Genomic DNA, 22,647 nt, shown 5'->3' with positions numbered 1-22,647 from the left:
TGCACAGATATCGATGTTCTCCATACTGAGGAGAGCTTTGAGTGCGTGCATCTTGAGGTTAAGACTTCTGGCGTTTAGCAGCATTACCCTTAGTTTCTTGTTCACTCCAGTGGGATTTTTCAGTTTTCCCCACTGTAATGCAATTGGAAAGTTGTGATGTATAAATTAGTGTGGTGTGTATGGAAGGGCAAACTATCACATGGGGTGCAGGGTCTCCCCCTTGCTATAACATTTTTTTTGTTGTTAGTGTTTTTCAAGTTATGCCACTGGAAGTTAAAAAAATGAATGAAGTTTGAATTATTTTGGGATTTGTTGGTCAAACTTAATGAAACTTCTTAATGCTATTGAAGTTTTTGGGGCACTGATGCATTAGGTAGGTCCAGATGTAATATCTTGGTTTCAGGCGTTAGAACAGTAATTTTTACTTTTGAATTATATTGTTATTAAAAAGTATTGACTGCTGCACTTTATATTAGTGAGAGAGAGACAGAGGTGTAGTACTTTTTTCGCATCTTGTGAAAAATATAATATCCAGATTTTATGTTGCTGTAAGTTAAGTAATAATAATGGCTGTTGCTTTTGAAAACATAAATATGCACTGAGAATTCTTGTCAACATTACATTTTTTTATCTGTGCGTTTATATTATAAAGGAGTCTAGTCCCTGAGTAGTGGTGATGTCTTCTAAGCTTCACCATTCCTCACATGAAGATTGCATAAGTATTGGTATAACGCTAAAAAGATGCAGTCACCAGTTGTAGAGAAAAGTTGTTTTTTTTTATTTGTGGTAGGGTTACATTAACTTATACATGTGTTTTTCTTCTTTTTTTTAGGGGCCAAGTAATTAATATGCGATACCTGGCATATTTTGACAGAATTCTTAATTTCATCAAAGAAAGAATTCTCGTGTTTCATGGGTAACAATCTTTTACTGATTATTTTCGTATGCTTGACAGATAAAACCAATGCCAACAACCTGTCTTCTATGTGTATATGATTTTGGTGGTGAAAGAAATACTTTTTATTTTTTTATTTATTTATTAACTAGCCTTTAAGTTAGTATTTGGAACATTTAAAATATTTATGCCCAAAAAAAATGTTTAACTGCAAATGTCATAGGCTAATGTGCATAATAATGTGAAAATACTTTTATCCATGATTAAGAAGTGTACATTTTCCTTGCTCCATGAAGTATGTATTCATGAATGTACACAGCAGGAATTAATAAAAGTTTAATAGTCACATTTTCCATAATTTAGATGCTGTTATAACTAAGAATTTTAAGTTTACAGCCTTCACTGGGTATGAAGCAGTAAATCAGAGAAATTGGATCCAAGCAGTTTGGACATAATTGCATCAAAATGGCTTTAACTATAACATTGACTGTATACACTGCTCTTTACGATTTGCGGTGTATTTGTGTGTTTTATACACAATGATCTGGTTTAGCAAGGCAAATGTTTTTATATTGAGAGGAGTAGAAGAACTTGTTTTCCAGCTCGTATTATTTCCTTTTGAGATGAGAATTTTCTTGTAGATTTTTAGTAGACATGCTATTTGCGACATCATGTCAACGAGACACTGTTGCTATATATTATTTATTTTAGATCAAAATGCATCTCATGTTCTTATGTTTTATTCTACCAGTGTTTTTTTCTTTTTGCATTTATACTGAAGCAAAACCTAATTCATCAAACTTTGGTTATAAGTTACTTATTATAATAGTCCAACATTAGATTGCTTCCTGACAGAACCACGGATTTAGCGTTTAACAAAACATCACAGAATTTGTTGTCGAGTTTGCTTGATTTGGTGAGGAGTTTTCAATCCACCAGTCTTCTGATCTCCCTACCTCTTAGAAGCACTAGCGATCTTAGTTTGTCAGAGTGTCATTTTTTTCCATCTATCTGTACACAGCAGGTATTGTCTTACTTCTGTCCCATTCTGTATTGGATTATTTCATCATTATTGATCTCGTATATCTACCCAGGACAGCTGACCATGCATTCATCACACTTAGTTGAAAACATCATGTTGTCCTTCTCCATTCAGTCTGGATTATATAGTATCCTTTTGCTCCTTCGCTTAATTTGTTTCTGAAAAATATTGCTATTCAGGAATTTGTTGAGTTTCTGTCTTGTCCTCCCAGCCCTGTCCTTAATGATGTACGTAAGAGACTTTTTTTCTGTGAAAGTTGTTGCAGAAGATTATACTTGAAGGAAATTTGCCAACTGACACACGAAAATGATGGTTCATAGCAGTTATTTGACTGGGAACATGCCATGTTGCTTTCACTTCAAAGTCTACATCATAATAGAGAAATATCTTTGTCTTGTCTTTAGTTCTTTGTGGCTGGATAACTAGGATTTACCTTTAAAAGTAGTACAGTTAAGTTAGCTTTAATATATACATGTGATTTGGTCACTCTGGGGTTGTTAGTTTGTAAGTTTCTGTGTAATCTGTTAAGGGCTAAACATGACATTGGCTCATAATGTTCATGTATCAGGTTCAACCAAGTGATCAGATAGAGGAGTGTTTTTTTGAGTAGAATCTTCTAATCTTGGATTATCCAGTCTGTCCACTTCACTGATGGGACTGGTCACCTCTAAGTACCAGTTTGGCAAACAGCACTATTTACAAAGCTCAAGCTACTTTTGCCAATTTCCTATGAATCAGTGCTGTTCCTTGTTTATCTAATGCCTTGTTTGCTTGCATTCCTGTTGCACTTGATCTTTCATGGCTTGAGCAGAAAAGTGGATTTTTTCAGCTTCTTTCTAAATAACTTATTTTTTTATTGTTGGTAAATTGTTCTTTTTTTCCTTGTAGATTGAAGAGTTGTTTCTCAAATGTCTTCACTCTTCTCTTTTCAGTCCCTAACTTCCCCATTTCCTGAGTTTGAGCCTTTGGTATGTATCTATATTAAAAAAAAAACAGGATACAGCAGTTAAATTAATTCTTATCCCTATTGGTGGTTTCTTTGCTAGAGTGATTTTGAATAGCTGTTGTTAATGCTTTCCTAACCTGACAAATGGATGCGGCCTCAGGATTTAGAAAATGAGGTGATGTGGGTACCGTATCCTGCCTCAGGACACCCACAATGTATACATCGTGTGCTTGGATCTGAATCACTTGATGAAGCTTTATGAAATCTGCACGTCCTTCAGCAGAAAAACTTGTCAGGAAAGAAGAAACAAACTTGTATTGAAAAGTCTTCTCCTCCCAGAAGACACAAGGAAAGAGAACAAAGAAAAAGAATAAATGAAGAATGGAGCAGCAAAGGGTAGTCAGTCATCCTCCCCCTAACATCCAAGGTCAGAGCAACAGCCAGTCGCCTCGACTGTATCATTGTCTGCCCAACTTCGTCTGAACCTACAACATGGATATATTCCCCAGGCTTCCTATATAGCCCTTCCCTCAGGGAGCCCAGCTATCTTAAGTGATTACTATTCCCATCCCTGTCTCTGAGAAAAAGAGTAGGGAGTTTTTCTTCAGGGAAAAAACTGTCAAGATGTATAGAATCTGGGCTGTCTTGAGCTGTGTTTTTTAATTTGATAAGGTCTGTCAAGATTATTTCAATGCAGTAAGATTTGAAGCACGCGATGAAGGCCTTTGTAAAAACTCAGATTGAGATGGTGGTCATGCTCTTCCCTCCATTATCTCTGCGGCAGACCAGTCAGAACCTTAACTATCTTCTTCTTTGGTCCTTCCCTAGGGCCATTTCTAACACCATGAGTTTTGGAGCCAGCTGCAGCACCTGTGTGGTCTGTGTCAAGAAGGTGTAACACTTTGGCACCAACTCCCATTGCTGTCAACCCCAGCCCCTTCAATGATGAGAACTATGCCAGAGAGGTTGATGTCCATTGTTTGATGGAGTCAGCCCCAATCCCATCAGGACTGTTTACCTTCTTTGACAGTTCAGCATTTGACCTTTCAGTGCAGACGCCATCTTTGGATCCAGGAGGAACCTCAGGGCAGATGTCCCTTAGTGCTGGGCCATCATTGATATGGACTTCTTTAGTACTGAGGTTGGCTTTGGTACCAGCTACATCAGGATCTATATGCATTTCTTCAAAGTTCTATGTTCAAGAGAGATTAGCAACTTTGTCTAAAAATCAGGACCAAACAGCTATACCACCATCTTCAGCTCCGTCCACGACACCCAATAATTCATAGTTTGGGAAGAATAATGAGCATCCCATCAGAGAGTTTCAAAGAGCTTTAGAAATATTTACCCTTTGGGGTCAGACCCATCCTTTTGCCACTTTGACAACCCCATCCTGAGGTACCTTGGAAGAGGAAGTGCAAGAGGAAGCATGTTGACTCCCTATTGTAGTAATTTACCCGGGATTCAGACCCAAATGAGGGGAGAGGGATCTACCCAATCCCCTGTGGATGACCCAAATTTGGGAACATTTTGAAATTAATGAGGCAGAAAGTCTCCAGATGATTGTCAGTGTTAAAGTGACACCCCAAACCCATGGGCAAAAATAGGAAAAAGGAGTTGTGGATGGATGTGTCAGTACCTGGCCCATAGATACCCTCCCATTGTGAAAACTCCGATGGGGAGTTTTTGAGCTGCTCCTTCTGCATCTTGGGTGGCTCCTCACTTGACCAGATGATCCACCTGGTGATGGTAAGGGCTTGGTGAGAATTCAGCATGGCTGAGCTCATCCCAAGGAAGCCTAACAAGATATTATGCCCGCCTAAGAATAGACTATTTCAGAGCACAGGTCCCATTGCTGACTCAATAGTGGTAGTGCTGCTACCAAGAAAGAGAGAGGCAGAGCCCTCAGACAGGAGCCTGGCTGCCCATCTGCTGATGAGGATTCCAGGGCAGTGGATAAAATGGGGAAGTGTGCTTTTTTATCCATTACTTTTGTCATGTGTGCTTTCACTTTTCTGATGCATATTACAGTTTCCAGCATGACTCAAAGGCAGTCCTAGACAAAGGTTTCCATTGTACTTAATGTCTCTGATCTCCTCATGCCCTTGTTGCATAGTGCAGCTGATGGAATGGATAGAGATACTGGTATGGGCATTACTGATGTGTTGCTGTGGTTGAGTTAGGCACTGTGACTTTGAGGAGAACTTAAGGGCACCCTTCATGAAAATCTTTTTGAGTCCTCACTTTTTAAACCTAAAGAGAGGAAGAAACTGGAAAGGAGTGAGAAAGAAGCCTCAGTACACAAGTAGTAAGGTATTTATCCCATCACTGAGGAAAGCCTTGTTGTGACGTATTTATACCTCCAACCACACCACAGGAGCAGACTCTGAGAGATTATCTTGTCCGTTAGTGGTCTTTGGATCTTCTTTATGCATTTCCCTGCTTTCACTGAAATTCATCCAGAAAGCCAAGTTGTGCAGAGCAGCAGCAGTAGTCATCCTAATAACCTCATTCTACCCTCAGCAACTTTGGTTTCCTGTGCTGTGGCTATGCCTCAGGCAGATGCTGCTGCTTCTAGATCCTCTCCCAGATCTCCATTCACCTCCATCTGGCAGCCCAGACATCACATCCCTACATCTAACAGTATGCTTTCTCCTGTACTAATTGCCAGCATACCCTTGGTGGGTTGTCCTGATTCTCACACCTTCCCAAAACGTGTCTGTCCTGAAATTATACAAAGGCAAATGGAAAAAAATCCTTATGGGCTGTTCAGCAAGGATTAGATCGTGTTTGGCCCTAATGCATTCATTTCTCATCTCTTTTTGATGCAGGATGAGATGCTAAACAAAGATCTCATTTGCATGAGTTGATGGTAGCTCAGGTGGATGTAAAACATCCCATGACACTTATCCAGAAAACAGTAGGGGGTGTTTCCTGGTATTCTTGTCCAGATTTCCTATAGTCCTATAGTTCCTATAGTTCCTATAGTCAGTATGAATACCACCTTGGTTCTCTTGTGAAAAGAAGACACCCACCTAGTAGGCTTATAAAATAAAAAAGAATAATAAAATGTAGGGGCCAGCTTCTCTACCATAAAAGTATACTTAACAGCTGCCTGTAACTTCCATTCAGCTACCAGCATTCTCAAAGAGAATGCAAGGCATTCTTAAAGGGTACTTCTCTAATCCATCCTTCTGTATAGAATCCCACTCCATCATGGGAACCCAGCCTCCTTTTAAAACCATTCCTCTAACATCCATTCAGCTGCCAATAATTAGCCTAACAAAAAGTATGCAAGGCATTCTTAAAGGTTATGTCTCTCCTCCAGCCTCCAGTTTAGGAGTCCACTCCAACATCGGACATCAACTTCATATTGGAGAAACTAAACCCACCTCCTTTATAACCAACCTGGTGTGCAGACCTCAAGTTTTTATATTGGACAACACTTTTACTTGTAGCTATCACTTCAGCCAGAATTTTAGAGTTTGAAATCCTGCCCTGCAAACCTCTTTATTTGGTTTTCCATTAGGGAAAACTGCTCCATCTGAAGTTAGGGTGGAGAATAAAGTTGTGAGCTGTAGTTCCAGCACTACAGTTTGATTCCCTTAGCCCTCATTTGCCTCCCGTATGACTCTGAGTATGTCACTTAACCAGACGTTGTTCCAGGTCTTCCCTGAAAAAGGACTGTCTGTCCTATAGGCCTATCTGGTTAATAAATAGGATTATTATTAAGGGCAGCATTTCTTTATGTACACATCCCTCCCTCCTACCTAAGGTGGCTTCAGAATCCAACCTAAGTCAATACTTCTGTGAAGAAACTGAAAACACTTGTCATCTGTGTTAGCATGTCTGGCAGGAGATTTGTGTATATTCTGGGTTAACTTGTATTGTATACCAACATATCTAATTGTGAAAATGTAAATAAGGTTGAAAATGTTGAGTATTTCCCTGTTTATACATAATGTTTAAATAATCTGTCAGTGTTTTGATGCATTTCTAATTGTGCATGTTTGAGAGGGACATTCTAAAGTACTGTGGAGAATTAACTGAACAGTGAGTGATGTTATTAGAATGTTCCTGGTTGCTAAGTGATTATTTAAATAGTTTACTGTCAAAGTAATAAAACACACCTTGCCGCCGTTCATAAGGTGAAGCATAAAGATGAAAAAAAGCAAAAATGTGATCCAAAATCCTGTCGATTACAAAACGTCAACATGTAGCTTGTGTTCGCAGTTTTGAATATCACTTATTTCAGTTGGATCGCACTACAGTGGGGATCGGGACAATTACCCTTTTCCTCACTGTAGTGCAATCTCAGAGTTAGAATATATAACGGGGTGTGTAGGGTGCAAGGTGGGTGCTTGCCCCCTGCAAAACTGTATAAATGTGCATGCCTTTTCAACAATGGTTTTGTTGGATGGTGAGTGGTACAGAAGATGATGAATGTTGATTCTTGCTTTCAAAAAAACAAGTAATCTCCGTGGTATCCCCAAAGTCTCAAAACAACCCACTAAAGTGTAGTGGGTCTAAAAATAAAACGGTGTAAGAAACTTCTCTGTGTGGAAGATTTTCAGTCCATATATTTCTAGTTAATCACTGTATATTAATCAGATCAGACAATAGTAGTAGAAGTAGCGAACGTAAACTCGTCAAGTCAAAATGTAGTAATAGAAAATATATAATTCTGCAGCATTACTAAGTATTCGAAAGTAATCCAAGCAAGGCAGGCAGTCTGTTTCCAGTCGAAAATCCTTTATTAAGTACACAGACAAGCGATCCAATAAAACAAAAATAGAGTAATAATTTCCTCACAAGCTTTCTAAATATATATATATATATATATATATATACTTTTTATCAGGCATGGGAGTGGTTTATTGTGCTGTAAGTGTTATTGGTACACATGTTAAATTCACATCCCTTCCCCCATCAGTGTGACATTCGAGCTGGTCCTGCCCTACCTAGTAGCTGTCATAATAATATATAGCCCTAATGGTACATCTTATTTAACCAAATTATTAAGTCTTTGATTTTATACTAGGCAATATACTACATGGCTGGAAATATCAAGAAATGCTGCAACTGACAAACCGCAAGTAGGTTGGATAAAGCTAGAGGTGCAGGATAGCAGTAAATCCAAGTAGCGTATGTAAACTTCAAAGTGCAAATGCATTTATTTAGACAAAATCACATTTCTTGGTTTTTTCACGTATGGCTGGAAATATATCAACCTTAGTTCATTTTGCGATCAAAAATTATATATAAATATACACATATACATTTTGCATGTAAAAATCAGTTTCTATTTTCATAACCTATTGTTAACAAAGATTGCTTTCGTCCTTCTAGACTTCTTCAGGTCTGTGTACAAGAACCCTAAAAACCTATATAATTGTATAATTAGTTAGTATTGTTATTACCATCATTTTGAATAAAGTGGAAAAAAGAGAGAACCAGAAAAAAATAAATTTAAACCTAGACCATGTGAGAAAAGCACTAAAAGATGTGAAACTAATTGTACATTTTGTATATTTATACAGCAAGGTTGATAGTTTTTATTGCCCTTATTTAAAGAAGATCATTAAAACCAGTGCAGGGGGTGACTGTAACACTAAAAAAGTAATTTACAGGGCACAGTGCAATGAATGTGATGCATTCTATGTGGGCAAGACTGTAAATAAACTCAAGCAAAGGATTTCATGTCATCTGTCAGAAATCCGCTCTGGATGTAAAAATAATGCACTAGCCAAACACCTTTCTCTTCATAAAAGACACACAGATTTTAAGTTCCAGATCTTGGATCACATAGACATGTGTGATCTTGAAGGAGACATCCCGAATATTCTGGAGAAACAGGAACTCACGTGGCAATTAAAGCTGAACTCTTTTAGAAAGCCTGGACTAAACTACTACTGTTCAATTAAAAGTGCACTGGAACTTAAAAAATTGCCACATTGTTTACATGATTAATTGTTATTTTATTTTATTTATTTATTTATTTATTTATTTTCTACAAATTGGTTTTAAATACCATTTTAAATCATTTGAAATTTAAGAGTATATTTTGTTTCCATCATCATACATATATATATATATTTTTTTTTTTCTGGTTCTCTCTCTCTTTTTTTTTTTTTCATTTTTCCTACTCGCAGTCGGCCTGAATTCCAAAGTCTAGGTCCGGCGTCAGTTGCTGTCGCTTCCTCCCTGACGTCAGTGCGCCGGGGTATAAAAGATGCAGCCGACGCCTTTTTCTTCAGTCTTTCTTGCTGCGCAGTGCCTGAAGCAAAAGCAGTTTGCAAGTGACGGTCGGCCGACTCCTGAGATTTTCAAGTTCGAATTTCAGATCCGAAGTCTTCATTAAAAGCCAAGTACCCCATTGGGGAAACTTTTTCCTTGCTCCAGACCGATGTCAGAAAAAGTTAATAGTTGTATTTCTTGTGGGAAGCAAATACCTCATAAGGATTTTCATTCTTACTGCATTCCTTGCATAGGCCCTCACCACGATGTTGCTAGTTGTCAGTTTTGTGCTAGATTTAACCAACGCACTATTAAGCGTCAGTACAATTTTGCATTTCATTACTTTGGCGGAAGATTTAATTATATAATGCCGTTGGAACAGCCGACTACCGGAGTTTATAAAAAATGCAAAGAAAAAGAAAAGGACAGGCATCCGAGTTCCAAAACAGATGACAAGGCTTCTTCTAGGCCAGTCGCCGGTTCTCAGTTAGGCGCTTTCGTCGCGCCTGATGACTGCTACTTTAGAGCCGCAGGCCGATACTGACTCCCACATGGAGTCAACCAGGCCTACAGAAACTCAGGGTATTGGACCTTTCGAAATCATTCCCTCAGATGGATCTAGAGCCGCTGAGCAGGCATCGGCTTCTGAGGGCGTTTTCAGACCTACACAATTATATGTTAAAACGACTTCAGCTTCAAAGGCAAAGACGAAACAAGTACAACAGGCCCATGGACAGGCCTCCATGCCTAAAAAACAGATGCTCAAAATGGCCGAAGAACTGATTACTTTGATCAGGGGTTCTCATCCCCCTCCTGACAAGAGGCCTAGGCAAGAGATAGAATATGAATCTTCAGATCAGGTTTCCTTTTCATCTAATTCTTCTTCTGATCAGGAACACTCTCTTCCTCCTTATGAGGATTCTGATGCTGAAGAATCTATCCCCTCAGCTTCTCCTCTTGAGGATTATTTTCTTGGGGAAACACTGCATGCCATGAGGGTGCATTTCCACTGGGAGAGCCAAGATTATTCAGAATCTACGAAAAGGCTCAGAGACTTTCTTTTACTGCCACAGCACAGGTCCCTTGCTATCCCACCTGTGCTAGACATTGTAGATGATGTATTTTCAGAGTCCAGTCTGACTCCTGACCTCCAGCTCCTGTTAAGCCAGGCAGATGCTACAGAGTTCCAGACTTCCACAAATTTATTTTTAAAAACCCTGCTGCTGACCCAGAGACTATCTCTCAGGGTCCCAAGGGGGTCAAGGCTTCCACTGCAAAAAACCCTACCCCCTCTGACAGAGATTCTAGGGCATTAGACAGATGTGGAAAAATGATTTACACTTCTGCTACCTTGGCTGTAAGGGCTTTAAATTGTCAGTTTCATATGCTTAAATATCAGCAATACCTTATGTCACTGCTTAAACAGAAAAACATACTGGAAAATATTAAGATAGAACCAAACACCCTAATACTGGGTGATTTTAACTACCCTGCCATTAACTGGGAAAACTACTCATGTCCCAATACCTTTGCGCAACGGTTCTTGGAATTCATAAATTCCAACGCCCTGGATCGACTAATCCATAGTCCCACCAGGGGCTCCAATATCCTAGACCTGGTGATTATCAACATGGGAAATCAATGCTCCATATCTATGGTCACCCCCTCGTTAGTCAGGTCTGACCATAAGCTAATCACCCTTAACATCGACATCCCACCCCCACCCCCCAGTAAAGAAACCACCATAAAAAACTTCTCCAAAGCCAACTTCATGCTACTCAAGTCAGAAGTGACAAACTTCATGACACCCATGCAGACGGGAACTGAAAGTTCAACTGCTGAATCATACACTAAGGCACTGTACGAGCACATCCACTCATGCATGAATCGTGCCATCCCAAATAGAACCAAAATGCTCTCATCAAAAAAAAGGAAGCCAATCTGGTGGTCCCCTGCCATAAACAAACTTTACAACAAAAGGAAGAAACTTTTGCAGAAAAGAGGAAAATCCCAGGATGCAAAACTCCTTGCTAGCCTCAGTAAGAAACTGAGATGCCTCATAAAATCCTCCAAAGCTAGTTACGAAAATAAAATTGCCAAAGATTCCAAAGACAACCACAAAGCATTCTATAACTATGCCAAGAATCTAAATGGCAATGCTCAGATCTGCTCTGAGCTAAAACAGAATGGCATTAAATATACTGATCCGAAGGATATTGCCAATATCCTGGCAGATCGATTCAGTGCCAACTTCACCCCATCTCACCCCTAAATGGCCCATCTCAATACCGAAGATTGCCAAATTCCAGTAATAACGCCACACAGGTACAAAACGCACTCTCTAAAGCCAAGAATACAGCATCCATGGGACCAGATGACATCCCGGCTGTGTACTACATGAACTACAATATGAACTGGCACCTCACCTAAGTGTCATGTTTAATCATAGCCTCACCTCAGGTTTCGTGCCCACTGAGTGGCAGAGCTACAGTTATCCTAATCCACAAGGGGATCCACCTTGGATCCCGGAAACTACCATCCCATCAGTCTGACAAGCCTTATCTGCAAGGCCATGGAGCGTATTATCATGGAACTTATAAACAAAGACATTGGCAACCTTCAGACACTGGACCCCACCCAGTTTGGGTTTGTGAAGGGCCGATCTTGTCTCCTGAACCTGATTGACTTCTTTGAATCAGTCTCCAGAGCCATGGACAAGGGTAAGGTGGTCCACACAGCCTATCTAGACCTTGTCAAGGCCTTTGACACCATCCCCCACTCTGGAATCATAGATAAACTTACTAAGTTGGGCATTAATCCCTATGTCACCCAATGGGTTGCTAAATGGCTTACTGATAGAACCCACACTGTAAAAGTAGCCGACTCCAAATCCAGCTCCAGACAAGTGACAAGTGGAGTACCTCAGGGTTCAGTCCTGGGGCCCTCTTGTTTGGCATCTACTTCTCTGAAGTACAGGTCAACACTAAGGGACTCTGGCTAACAAAGTTTGCAGATGACTGCAAACTGGGAGCCATTACTGAATCCCCAAATGATGTGGATACTCTACAAAAGGGCCTTACAGAAACAGATGCTTGGTGCCAGAGTCATGGGCTCAAGCTCAATGCCAAGAAATGTATTGTTATCCCCTTTGGGAAAAAAACATGTATCTATGAATTACCATATAGGTGGCAGTACACTAAACACAGAAAGTGTGATAAGAGACTTAGGGACACAGGTGGACAGTGGTCTCACCTTCGATAACCACATCGCCACAACAGTCAGGAAATCCTTCTATGTGGCACACCTCATCACGAAGGGCTTTTCATCCAGAAAAAAGGAGGTCATTGTCCCATTGTGCTTATCCCTCATTAGACCCATTATAGAATGCAACGCCCCATTTGGTATGTACCTCTCAAGACATCTGCAACAACTGGAAAGGCCTCAGAAATACCTCACTAAAAGAATCACAGGCCTAAAGCAGATGCCCTACGCTGACCGCCTTAAAAAACTCCAGCTATACTCTGTCGCATATCGTCTACTCAGAGGCGATCTCTGCTTAACATACAAGGCCATGTCAAACCCAGAGCTGTTGGACATGCTACACTTAAAGAAATCCCAATCCCTCAGAGCTACACGATCCAGGGATCTAAACCTTGTCATCACAATAAACAAAACATGCTGGAGGGATAGGTTCCTGACCCAGAGACTCCCCAGACTCTGGAATAGATTGCCCATACATGTAAAGCAGAGTGCCTCTTTGGACCTCTTCAAGAGGAACCTTGACGATTGGATGGGAGAAAGGAAATTCACCCCAGGGATCACGTCAGTCGCCCTGCTAGACAGGGGTCCAGGAAAGTAAATTATGTGGGAAGAAATAGCCAGGGAATTGTTATGGCTAGGCTTGTATAGGCCCTAGGGCTGATAGCCTAGTACCAACCTATGAACCTATGTTGACAAATTCTGAATGTGCAGAAAATAAAGAAATGCAGGATTTATTGCATGCAGCTGAACAAGTTGGAAAGCATACTTTACAATGTGGTTTTGATTCTTTGGAGGCCTCCTGCAGGGCCGCTGTTTCAGGTTCTGTCATTAGGAGGCATGCTTGGTTAAAAGAACAGAATAGTACAGTTTTGTACCTACCATAAATGTAGATGTTCGAGTGCTCATACAGCTGCAGTCATCACACTTGGGTTATCCTGCCGAAGGCGGGTCATCGGTCGGCCGAATTCCAAAGTCTAGGTCCGGCGTCGGTTGTCGTCGCTTCTTCCCTGACATCAGTGCGGCAGAGGTATAAAAGAGGCAGCCAACGCCATTTTCTTCAGTTTTTCTTGCCCCAGATGTCAGGTGCCCCCAGAAAGGAAGGCAAAGCATGATATTATGCAAACATACAAAATAGATAAATCAAAACGGTAGTTGCAAGCAAATACACCATAAAGGAATACCCCAAAGAGGTTGTATGTTAAAGGTGTTTGTCATAAGCCCTGTCCTAAGAGGGGAAGGAGGGAGGGTAACCTGGACTGCAGCTGTATGAGCACTCGAACATATACATTTATGGTAGGTACAAAACTGTACTATGTTCATCGTGCATACAGCTGCAGTCATCACACTTGGGTAGAATCCCAAAGCTAAGTAAGGGTGGCAGGTACTAAGAAGAATTAGGAGGGGGCTAGGATGCCCTGCAGTACTGCTGTGGCAAAGCCCGCTCTAGATTTTGAGTATAGTGGAAGGTGGTAGTGCTTGGAGAAAGTGTGCACTGAACTCCAGGTAGCTGCTTCTAAAACTGTCCTTGGTAGGGACCCCCCCTGAGGAAAGCTGCAGAGGTAGCTGTAGCCCTGGTGGAGTGGGATCTGATGTATACAGGCACTGATTTTCCATTAAATGAATAACAAAAGCATATGCAGTGGGCTATCCATTTTGAAATAGTCTGTTTGGAAATAGCCTTTCCTTGAGCACCTGTAGCATAGGACACAAAGAGCTGCTCAGATTTCCTGAATGACTTTGTTCTGTTCAAGTAATAACGAAGTTGCCTGTGAATGTCCAAGGAATGTAGTAGCCTCTCTCCTTTGTTTTCTGGATTTGGATAAAAGGTAGGTAAATGAATAGTCTGATTCAGAGCTACACTGGATACTACCTTTTGCATGAAGGTAGGGTTGGTTCGTAAGGAAATCCTGTCCTGATGGAAAATGATGAATGGTTGCACAGCCATGAGGGCCTGTAGCTTCCAAACCCTGTAAGCTGAGGTAAGAGACAGAAGGAAGGCTGTTTTCCACGACAAGTATTGTAGCTCTGTTGAAGAAGCAGGCTCAAAAGGAGGCAGGGTCAGCTTTTCCAATACGAAGTTGAGGTCCCAAGCTGGGGCTAGTGGTTTCCGTGGGGGTTTTATATTTTTTGCCCCTCTGGGGAACTGCCTTAATAGAGGATGTGAGAATAAAGGAGGATCTGTATTGTATTGTGCGGAAATGGCTGATGCGTGGATCTTGATGGAGGAGAAGGAAAGGCCACTGTTTAACATCTCAGCTAGGCACTGTAAAATTTGAGGTATATTTATTACCCAAGGATTCTGGCCCTTTTCTTGATTCCAGGAACAAAATCGTTTCCATTTGGCGGAGTAGGTTTTTCTAGTAGAGGGTCTCCTGGCCTCCAAGATAACATTCTGCACCTCCTTGGAGAGGAGAGTCTGTTGGGAAATTAAGGTATTCTCCATGCAGCTAGATTTAAGGTTTTGAGCTGGCTGTGAAGGGTTTTGTAGTTGTGCTGGGACAACAGAAGAGGAACTAGAGGTAGGATCCATGGTGGTGAGTGTGACAGGCTCTTTAGGAGGGGATACCAGTGTTGTCGTGGCCAGTCTGGAGCAATGAGAATCATTTGTGGCCTCTCTGCTCTGGTTTTTAATAGAACTTTGGTCAGTAGAGGTAGATAAAAGGTATATCCAGAAGCACAAAAGCAATCAAGCGGACAATCGATGAAAAATAATAAAATAAATAAAATTTATTTAGTGAGCACTTTCGGCTGTGTGAATCCAGCCTTCATCAGACAAATTCAACTACATAATGCAACTTTTTATATAAGGTGTGCTTAAGAAAACAATTAATCAATTAAAATGTAAAAACCGCCAAAACGGCCAGAAATACTACCGACCATATATAAATTGTCCCTTTACATACACTGATATATATCAAATTAATTTATTTTGTTTATACATAATAGTATACTTCCTATGTGAAATATATATGACGCTATAGCTATAATTTAATTTAAAAATACATATAAAAATATTATTGTATAAAATATTGATGTACAATTAATAATGATAATAATGAATAACTAGAAATTATGCTGAATTCAACAAGCCCATTATCTATTTATACCCTTTAATTTTAAAATACTGGTGATTGAAATGGAGTCTTTGAGGTCAGGGATTTGGGTGGCATTTAGGTATACTTGCCACCAATATTCCTTAGACTCTAAAATGATTTTCCAGGGACCTTTTCTAGGTGATAGTGCAATTTGTTCCAGTATAATGAACTTGAATTTATGCCCAGGGTGTAGTAATATATGTCTATATAGACATTTTTATGCGATTGTCTATTTATGTCATACTTATGCTCGTAGATACGTTGCTTTAATTTACGTTCAGTTTTCCCTATATAATAGGCCGAACAACATGAACAAATTGCAGCGTATACTACCCCCGAGGTATTGCAATTGTAGTTACCTTTTATTTTGATCAGAATACCATTAATAATTATTTCCTCAATTTCCAAGATATCTGAACAGTAACTACACATATTACACTTTTTCATTTTACCTATTGTATTATTTACCCCACTGGGTACTGTGTTATACCAATCCTTTAAATTTTTATCTCTTTTATATACTATAGTTGGTTGTACGCCCAATAATGTTGCTAAGTCTGAATCCCTCTTAATGATATTCCAATTTTTCATCACCAGATTTTTGACATGCTCAGAATCTTGTGTGAAAGTAGTAATGAAAACAACATTTCCATTATTAACATGATTTGTGTTATTCCCATTAATAAACTGATCTTGTATATTCAATAATGGCATCTGTTGCTCTGAACCCTGCTGTTCTACTTGCTGCATGATGAAATTGTTCTCTTAATAGTGGTGTATAAAAAACATTTCTCCTTTTGTTCAAAACTTCATTAAATATGGCTTCAATGAATTGCTTAGGATATCTCCTATTTGAAAACATACTCATAATAAAGGTGCATTCATCAATAAATTCATCAAATTGTGAAACCATGCTGCTCTGCATCTGTCCTTTTATGACTGCCTTTTTTACATGCTGTAGATGATTACTACTGAAATGTAAAAAATTATTTGAATATGTTTTTTTACGAAATATGCTAGATTTAAATTGATTATGTATTGTATCTTTAGAAAGTAAAATGTCCAAATATGAAATAGAATCTATCCCTATTTGATGAGTGAACTTCAAAAATTCAGTGGTGACATTGATATATGAAATAAACTGATCAATCTGCTCCAATGGCCCATTCCAAATGAAGAACAGGTCATCCAAAAACCTACTGTGTAAATTAATATACTGCATGAATTCCGAATGAAATATGAATTTGTGCTCCCACATTGCCATGATTACATTGGCATACAATGTACCTATGGGAGAGCCCATTGCAACTCCCTTAATTTGTTTAAAATAATGCCCATCATGGTAAATATAGTTGTTTGTCAATACCAACTCCAACAAATCTGTTAATGCATTCAATTCATCTTGGGGTGTTGGAATAATGTTTACAAAGAAATCAGCGAACCAACTTAATCCTAACTGCTGTGGTATGCAGGTGAATAAATCCTTTACATCCACCGTAATGAAAACAACATGTTGTACATTATTAATATTCAAATTATTTATCTTTGTGAGAAAATCCCAAGAATCACGACAGATGTAATTTAAGCTTTTTAACTTGTCTTTTAGCTTTAAATCTACATATTTGGCTATAAAATAAGTCTTTGATCCACCAGCATCTACAATTGGACGTAGTGGCGGATCCTGTAGATCCTTATGCAATTTTGGTACGCCAAATATCATAGGTATTATGGGATTTTTCACTTGCATGTATTTATATGCTTCATTTGTTATTTGTTCCTGCCATAACATGTCATCCAATAGATAGTCGATTTTACCATAAGAAATGTTAATTTCATTTACTGAAACTTCTATATATGTATCATCATATAGTATGTTGGTTAACTGCTGGTTGTAATCTATAGCATCCATCATAACCAACCCGCCCCCCTTATCAGGCTGCATAATACGAATCTCTCCTACCATTTTTATTTCATTTAGAACACCACGCTGATATTTAGTGAAATTACTGTGAGCTCCATAAGCATTCTGTTGTAACTGATATCTAAAATCGAGCTCACAAACTTCTTCAAACAACTTAATTCTTCGATGGAGGGGAGGATTGAACATACACTCGGTACATGCAAAACATTGTTTGTTATATTAGATGCTTGTTTGAATATTGTTTTTAAATTCATTTTTCTCGTGAATAATTTTAATTCCGTAACTAAGTCTGTTATCCTTGCCCTTCTCCTTGGTACGAATGTTAAACCTTTACTAAAAATGTCCGCATGTGCAGTAGTAAGGGCAACCTGACTGTAATTATAAAAATGATAGTCACCTGTAGTATTGGAAATTAATTGATATTTATTGTCCTTGAATAAGGAACTATCCGAACTTGCTGCCTCTAATTGTAGTTGATCTTCGAAGTCGTCCTCTGCCTCCTCCAGGTACGCGTATTGCTGACCCTTGGCTTGTATGTCCCCTTGTTTCGAAGACGCTCCGAGTGACGGAGACTGCCATATTCTAAAGGGGAGTGTTGATTGTTGGCGTTTTCTTGTTGTTGCGCTTGTACGCCATTGTTTTCCACCTGTGCAGAAGAAATGTTTGTTTCGTCATTGCGCCATTGCCCTCTCGCTGGTTTGGGATAGGCTTGTCCTCTGGAATAGTCCACTCTATCCCTTTCTAATTTATGGGCTTTCCTTTCAGTCACGATCTTACTGTGATTGTCTATATCATTAAATACTTCCAAATATTGGTTTTGGCAAGCTGTGAATGCTGATTGTTGCTTTATTTTAAGATCTAATGCTTGAATTTCGGTATTTAAATCATCCATTTGTGAAATGTTGTGTTTAATTAATACTTGCAGAAGCTCGCACCCCTGCCGATCGAACAATTGTAGCAGTTCTTTGTGTAAGGCAGTATTTTCTTTAAGCCAAGTTGGATATTTCCAGTATCTTAGACCTTTCGGCACTTGATGCCTTTTAATGCATTCATTGAAATAAGTATTTTCATGCAACAATTTTCGATACTGCCATGCCGTATCGTGAAATTCATCTAACATTGTTTGAAAATCAGTAATATGATCATTATTCCTTAGGTTTCCAGATTGATTTAACCAATGCTGCAGTTTCATGCCATTATCTAGAGTATCATTATTAAACACGTTATCCCGATCTTGTTGATGCAACTGACCAGGTGGTATACTGTCCATGCTGTTTGAAGTATCCAGTCTGTTGTTCCTGAGATCTGGTAATCTAACAGCATTATTTCCCGACATTTGTTGAATAAGTTGCGTGAGACTCAATACTGATTCATGTAAAGCATTAAATTCTGCCCTCGTAACCATCATGTCCACATCTTGCGTGCTACCAGAAGCCATACTGAAACTAAACCAAGAATCCAACACAAACTAAATAAAACATTATTCCAATACCCCAAGATGAATTGAATGCATTAACAGATTTGTTGGAGTTGGTATTGACAAACAACTATATTTACCATGATGGGCATTATTTTAAACAAATTAAGGGAGTTGCAATGGGCTCTCCCATAGGTACATTGTATGCCAATGTAATCATGGCAATGTGGGAGCACAAATTCATATTTCATTCGGAATTCATGCAGTATATTAATTTATACAGTAGGGGTTTGGACGATCTGTTCTTCATTTGGAATGGGCCATTGGAGCAGATTGATCAGTTTATTTCATATATCAATGTCACCACTGAATTTTTGAAGTTCACTCATCAAATAGGGATAGATTCTATTTCATATTTGGACATTTTACTTTCTAAAGATACAATACATAATCAATTTAAAGCTAACATATTTCGTAAAAAAACATATTCAAATAAATTTTTACATTTCAGTAGTAATCATCCACAGCATGTAAAAAAGGCAGTCATAAAAGGACAGATGGTACGAGCAGCGCGCATGGTTTCACAATTTGATGAATTTATTGATGAATGCACCTTTATTATGAGTATGTTTTCAAATAGGAGATATCCTAAGTAATTCATTGAAGCCATATTTAATGAAGTTTTGAACAAAAGGAGAAATGTTTTTTATACACCACTATTAAGAGAACAATTTCATCATGCAGCAAGTAGAACAGCAGGGTTCAGAGCAACAGATGCCATTATTGAATATACAAGATCAGTTTATTAATGGGAATAACACAAATCATGTTAATAATGGAAATGTTGTTTTCATTACTACTTTCACACAAGATTCTGAGCATGTCAAAAATCTGGTGATGAAAAATTGGAATATCATTAAGAGGGATTCAGACTTAGCGACATTATTGGGCGTGCAACCAACTATAGTATATAAAAGAGATAAAAATTTAAAGGATTGGTGTAACACAGTACCCAGTGGGGTAAATAATACAATAGGTAAAATGAAAAAGTGTAATATGTGTAGTTACTGTTCAGATATCTTGGAAATTGAGGAAATAATTATTAATGGTATTCTGATCAAAATAAAAGGTAACTACAATTGCAATACCTCGGGGGTAGTATACGCTACAATTTGTTCATGTTGTTCGGCCTATTATATAGGGAAAACTGAACGTAAATTAAAGCAACGTATCTACGAGCATAAGTATGACATAAATAGACAATCGCATAAAAATGTCTATATAGACATATATTACTACACCCTGGGCATAAATTCAAGTTCATTATACTGGAACAAATTGCACTATCACCTAGAAAAGGTCCCTGGAAAATCATTTTAGAGTCTAAGGAATATTGGTGGCAAGTATACCTAAATGCCACCCAAATCCCTGGCCTCATTGACTCCATTTCAATCACCAGTATTTTAAAATTAAAGGGTATAAATAGATAATGGGCTTGTTGAATTCAGCATAATTTCTAGTTATTCATTATTATCATTATTAATTGTACATCAATATTTTATACAATAATATTTTTATATGTATTTTTAAATTAAGTTATAGGTATAGTGTCATATATATTTCACATAGGAAGTATACTATTATGTATAAACAAAATAAATTAATTTGATATATATCAGTGTATGTAAAGGGACAATTTACATATGGTAGGTAGTATTTCTGGCCGTTTTGGAGGTTTTTACATCTTAATTGATTAATTGTTTTCTTAAGCACACCTTATATAAAAAGTTGCATTATGTAGTTGAATTTGTCTGATGAAGGCTGGATTCACACAGCCGAAAGCGCTCACTAAATAAATTTTATTTATTTTATTATTTTTCATCGATTGTCCGCTTGATTGCTTTTGTGCTTCTGGATATACCTTTTATTTAGTTTGTGTTGGATTCTTGGTTCAGTAGAGGTAGAGGTGGGAAGGCATAGACTGTCAATGTTGTCCAATTGAAAGAGAGTGCGTCCACTTTCCAGGCCTGTGGATGATAGGTCCTTGAACAGAATTTCTCCAACTGGTAATTTCTGTGGGTAGCAAATAGATCTATGTCTGGCTGTCCCCATGCCTGAGTTATCTTTGAGAAGACTTGAGGATGCAACTTCCATTCGTGTGGGTCTGTTATATTTCTGCTTAAGTTGTCTGCCAGTGTTTTTTCCTTCCCTGGCAGGAATTGTGCCTGTAGTTGAATTTGTAATTCTAGTGCTGTGTTCCACAGCGTCATAGCTTGCCTGCACAGGGGGTATGAATGAGTTCCCCCCTGTTTGTTTATGTACCACATGACTGTGGTGATGTTCTTCGTCTCACATTGCTGCAGTCATAACCTGTGGGTAGTCCGCTGTCCTCGGTCGGCCCGAATACCAAAGAGTTAGGCTGGCGTCGGTCATGGTCGCCCGGAGCTGACGTCAGTACGTAGTAGTACTTAAGCGCATGACCGACGCCATTTCCTTAGTCTTTCTTGCCGCGTGGTCTGAAGCAGAAGCAGCATTTGCAAGTGCCGTTCGGCATTCTGAAATTTTCAAATTTCGAGTTTCAGACCGAAGACCAAGTTGGGCTAAGTACCCCGTTGGGGAATATTTTTGTCTTTTCTTGCCTCAGTTAATCTGGATGTCAGAAAAAGTTAATAATTGTATTTCTTGTGGGAAACAGATACCTCATAGGGACTATCATTCTCTCTGTATTCCTTGCTTGGGGCCTGAGCACGACGTAGTCGGGTGTCGCTTTTGCGCTAGATTTAATAAGCGCACCATTAAACGTAGATTAGACTGTGCTAGGCTTGTTTTCGTAAGCGTGTAACTACAACATGCCGCCGGATCCTCCGGCCGCTACATAAAAGCGAAAAGATAAATCTTTAAGGTCTAAACCGGATGAGTCGCCTGTTGCGGACGCCGGTTCTATGGAATCACGGTTGAATCTGTGGATCCAGCTGAGGTCTCGGCTGAATCCCAGGGGGAACCTTTACTTTTGCAGGAGTTGGCCTCTCAGGAGTTAGGCCAGGCCGAGTGTGCTTCTCAAGAATTTGTAGTTCCATCTCTACAAAGGTTATTAGGCCTTCTACTTCAGTGACTAAAGGCCCTGCTAAGGCTAAACCTAGTCTTACTGGTGGCCATAGCTCTAGTTCTCCAGGTTCTGTTCCTAAAAACATATGTTGAAAATGGCAGAGGATTTGATTACTTTGATCAGGGGTTCTATGCCCTCCAGAGAAGAGGCCTAGGGTGGAGACAGATTTAGAGGGAATGGAGCATTCCTCAGATTTCTCTGAGTCCTCAGCTGAGGATATTCAGGAATTTCCTCCCTATTCAGATTCGGATGCAGAGGATTCCTGTCCTTCTGCTTCACCTCCAGAGGATTTTTCCTTTTCTGAAACTTTGCATTCCATGAGGGAGCATTTCAAGTGGGAAGGTCAGGATTTTTCAGACTCTCGAAGAGGCTTAGGAATTTTGTTTTTGCCACAACATAGGCCTTTGGCTATTCCCCTGTTTTAGATGTTGTTCAGGATGTTTTTCTGAAGCTTCACTTAATCCTGATTCTTTACCCCTGCCCCTGTCAAGCCAGACAGGTATTACAGAGTTCCAGAGGCACACAAATATTTGTATAAGAGTCCTAGAGCTGACCCGGAAACTGTTATTCAAGGGCCGAAGGGTGTCAGGGCTTCTGTGGTTAAGAATCCAGTTCCCTTGGATAAAGATTCTAGAGCATTGGATAGGTGGGGGGAAAGTGTACACCTCTTCTACGTTAGCTATGAGGGCTCTAAATTGCCAATTTCATATGCTGAAGTATCAGAACT

At 39.2% G+C, this 22,647-nt stretch overlaps 1 protein-coding gene across 1 annotated transcript in view; it reads left to right on the top strand.

Moving 5' to 3' along the window:
- The window catches only part of TTC13 (tetratricopeptide repeat domain 13), a gene marked incomplete in the record, with an annotated part of 1,979,199 nt that overhangs the window by 1,229,888 nt on the left and 726,664 nt on the right, over positions 1–22,647 (top strand). The window contains 1 exon segment of the mRNA XM_044063689.1: positions 833–916. Within this exon segment, the coding sequence (XP_043919624.1) occupies positions 833–916 (84 nt within the window).

The sequence above is a fragment of the Protopterus annectens genome, chromosome 1.part0 (genome assembly GCF_019279795.1).
Source record: "Protopterus annectens isolate FY-2018-M chromosome 1.part0, PAN1.0, whole genome shotgun sequence".
Taxonomy (NCBI): Eukaryota; Metazoa; Chordata; order Ceratodontiformes; family Protopteridae; genus Protopterus; species Protopterus annectens.
The sequence above is the reverse complement of the archived record's forward strand: the minus strand, read 5'-3'. Positions and strand labels throughout refer to the sequence as shown.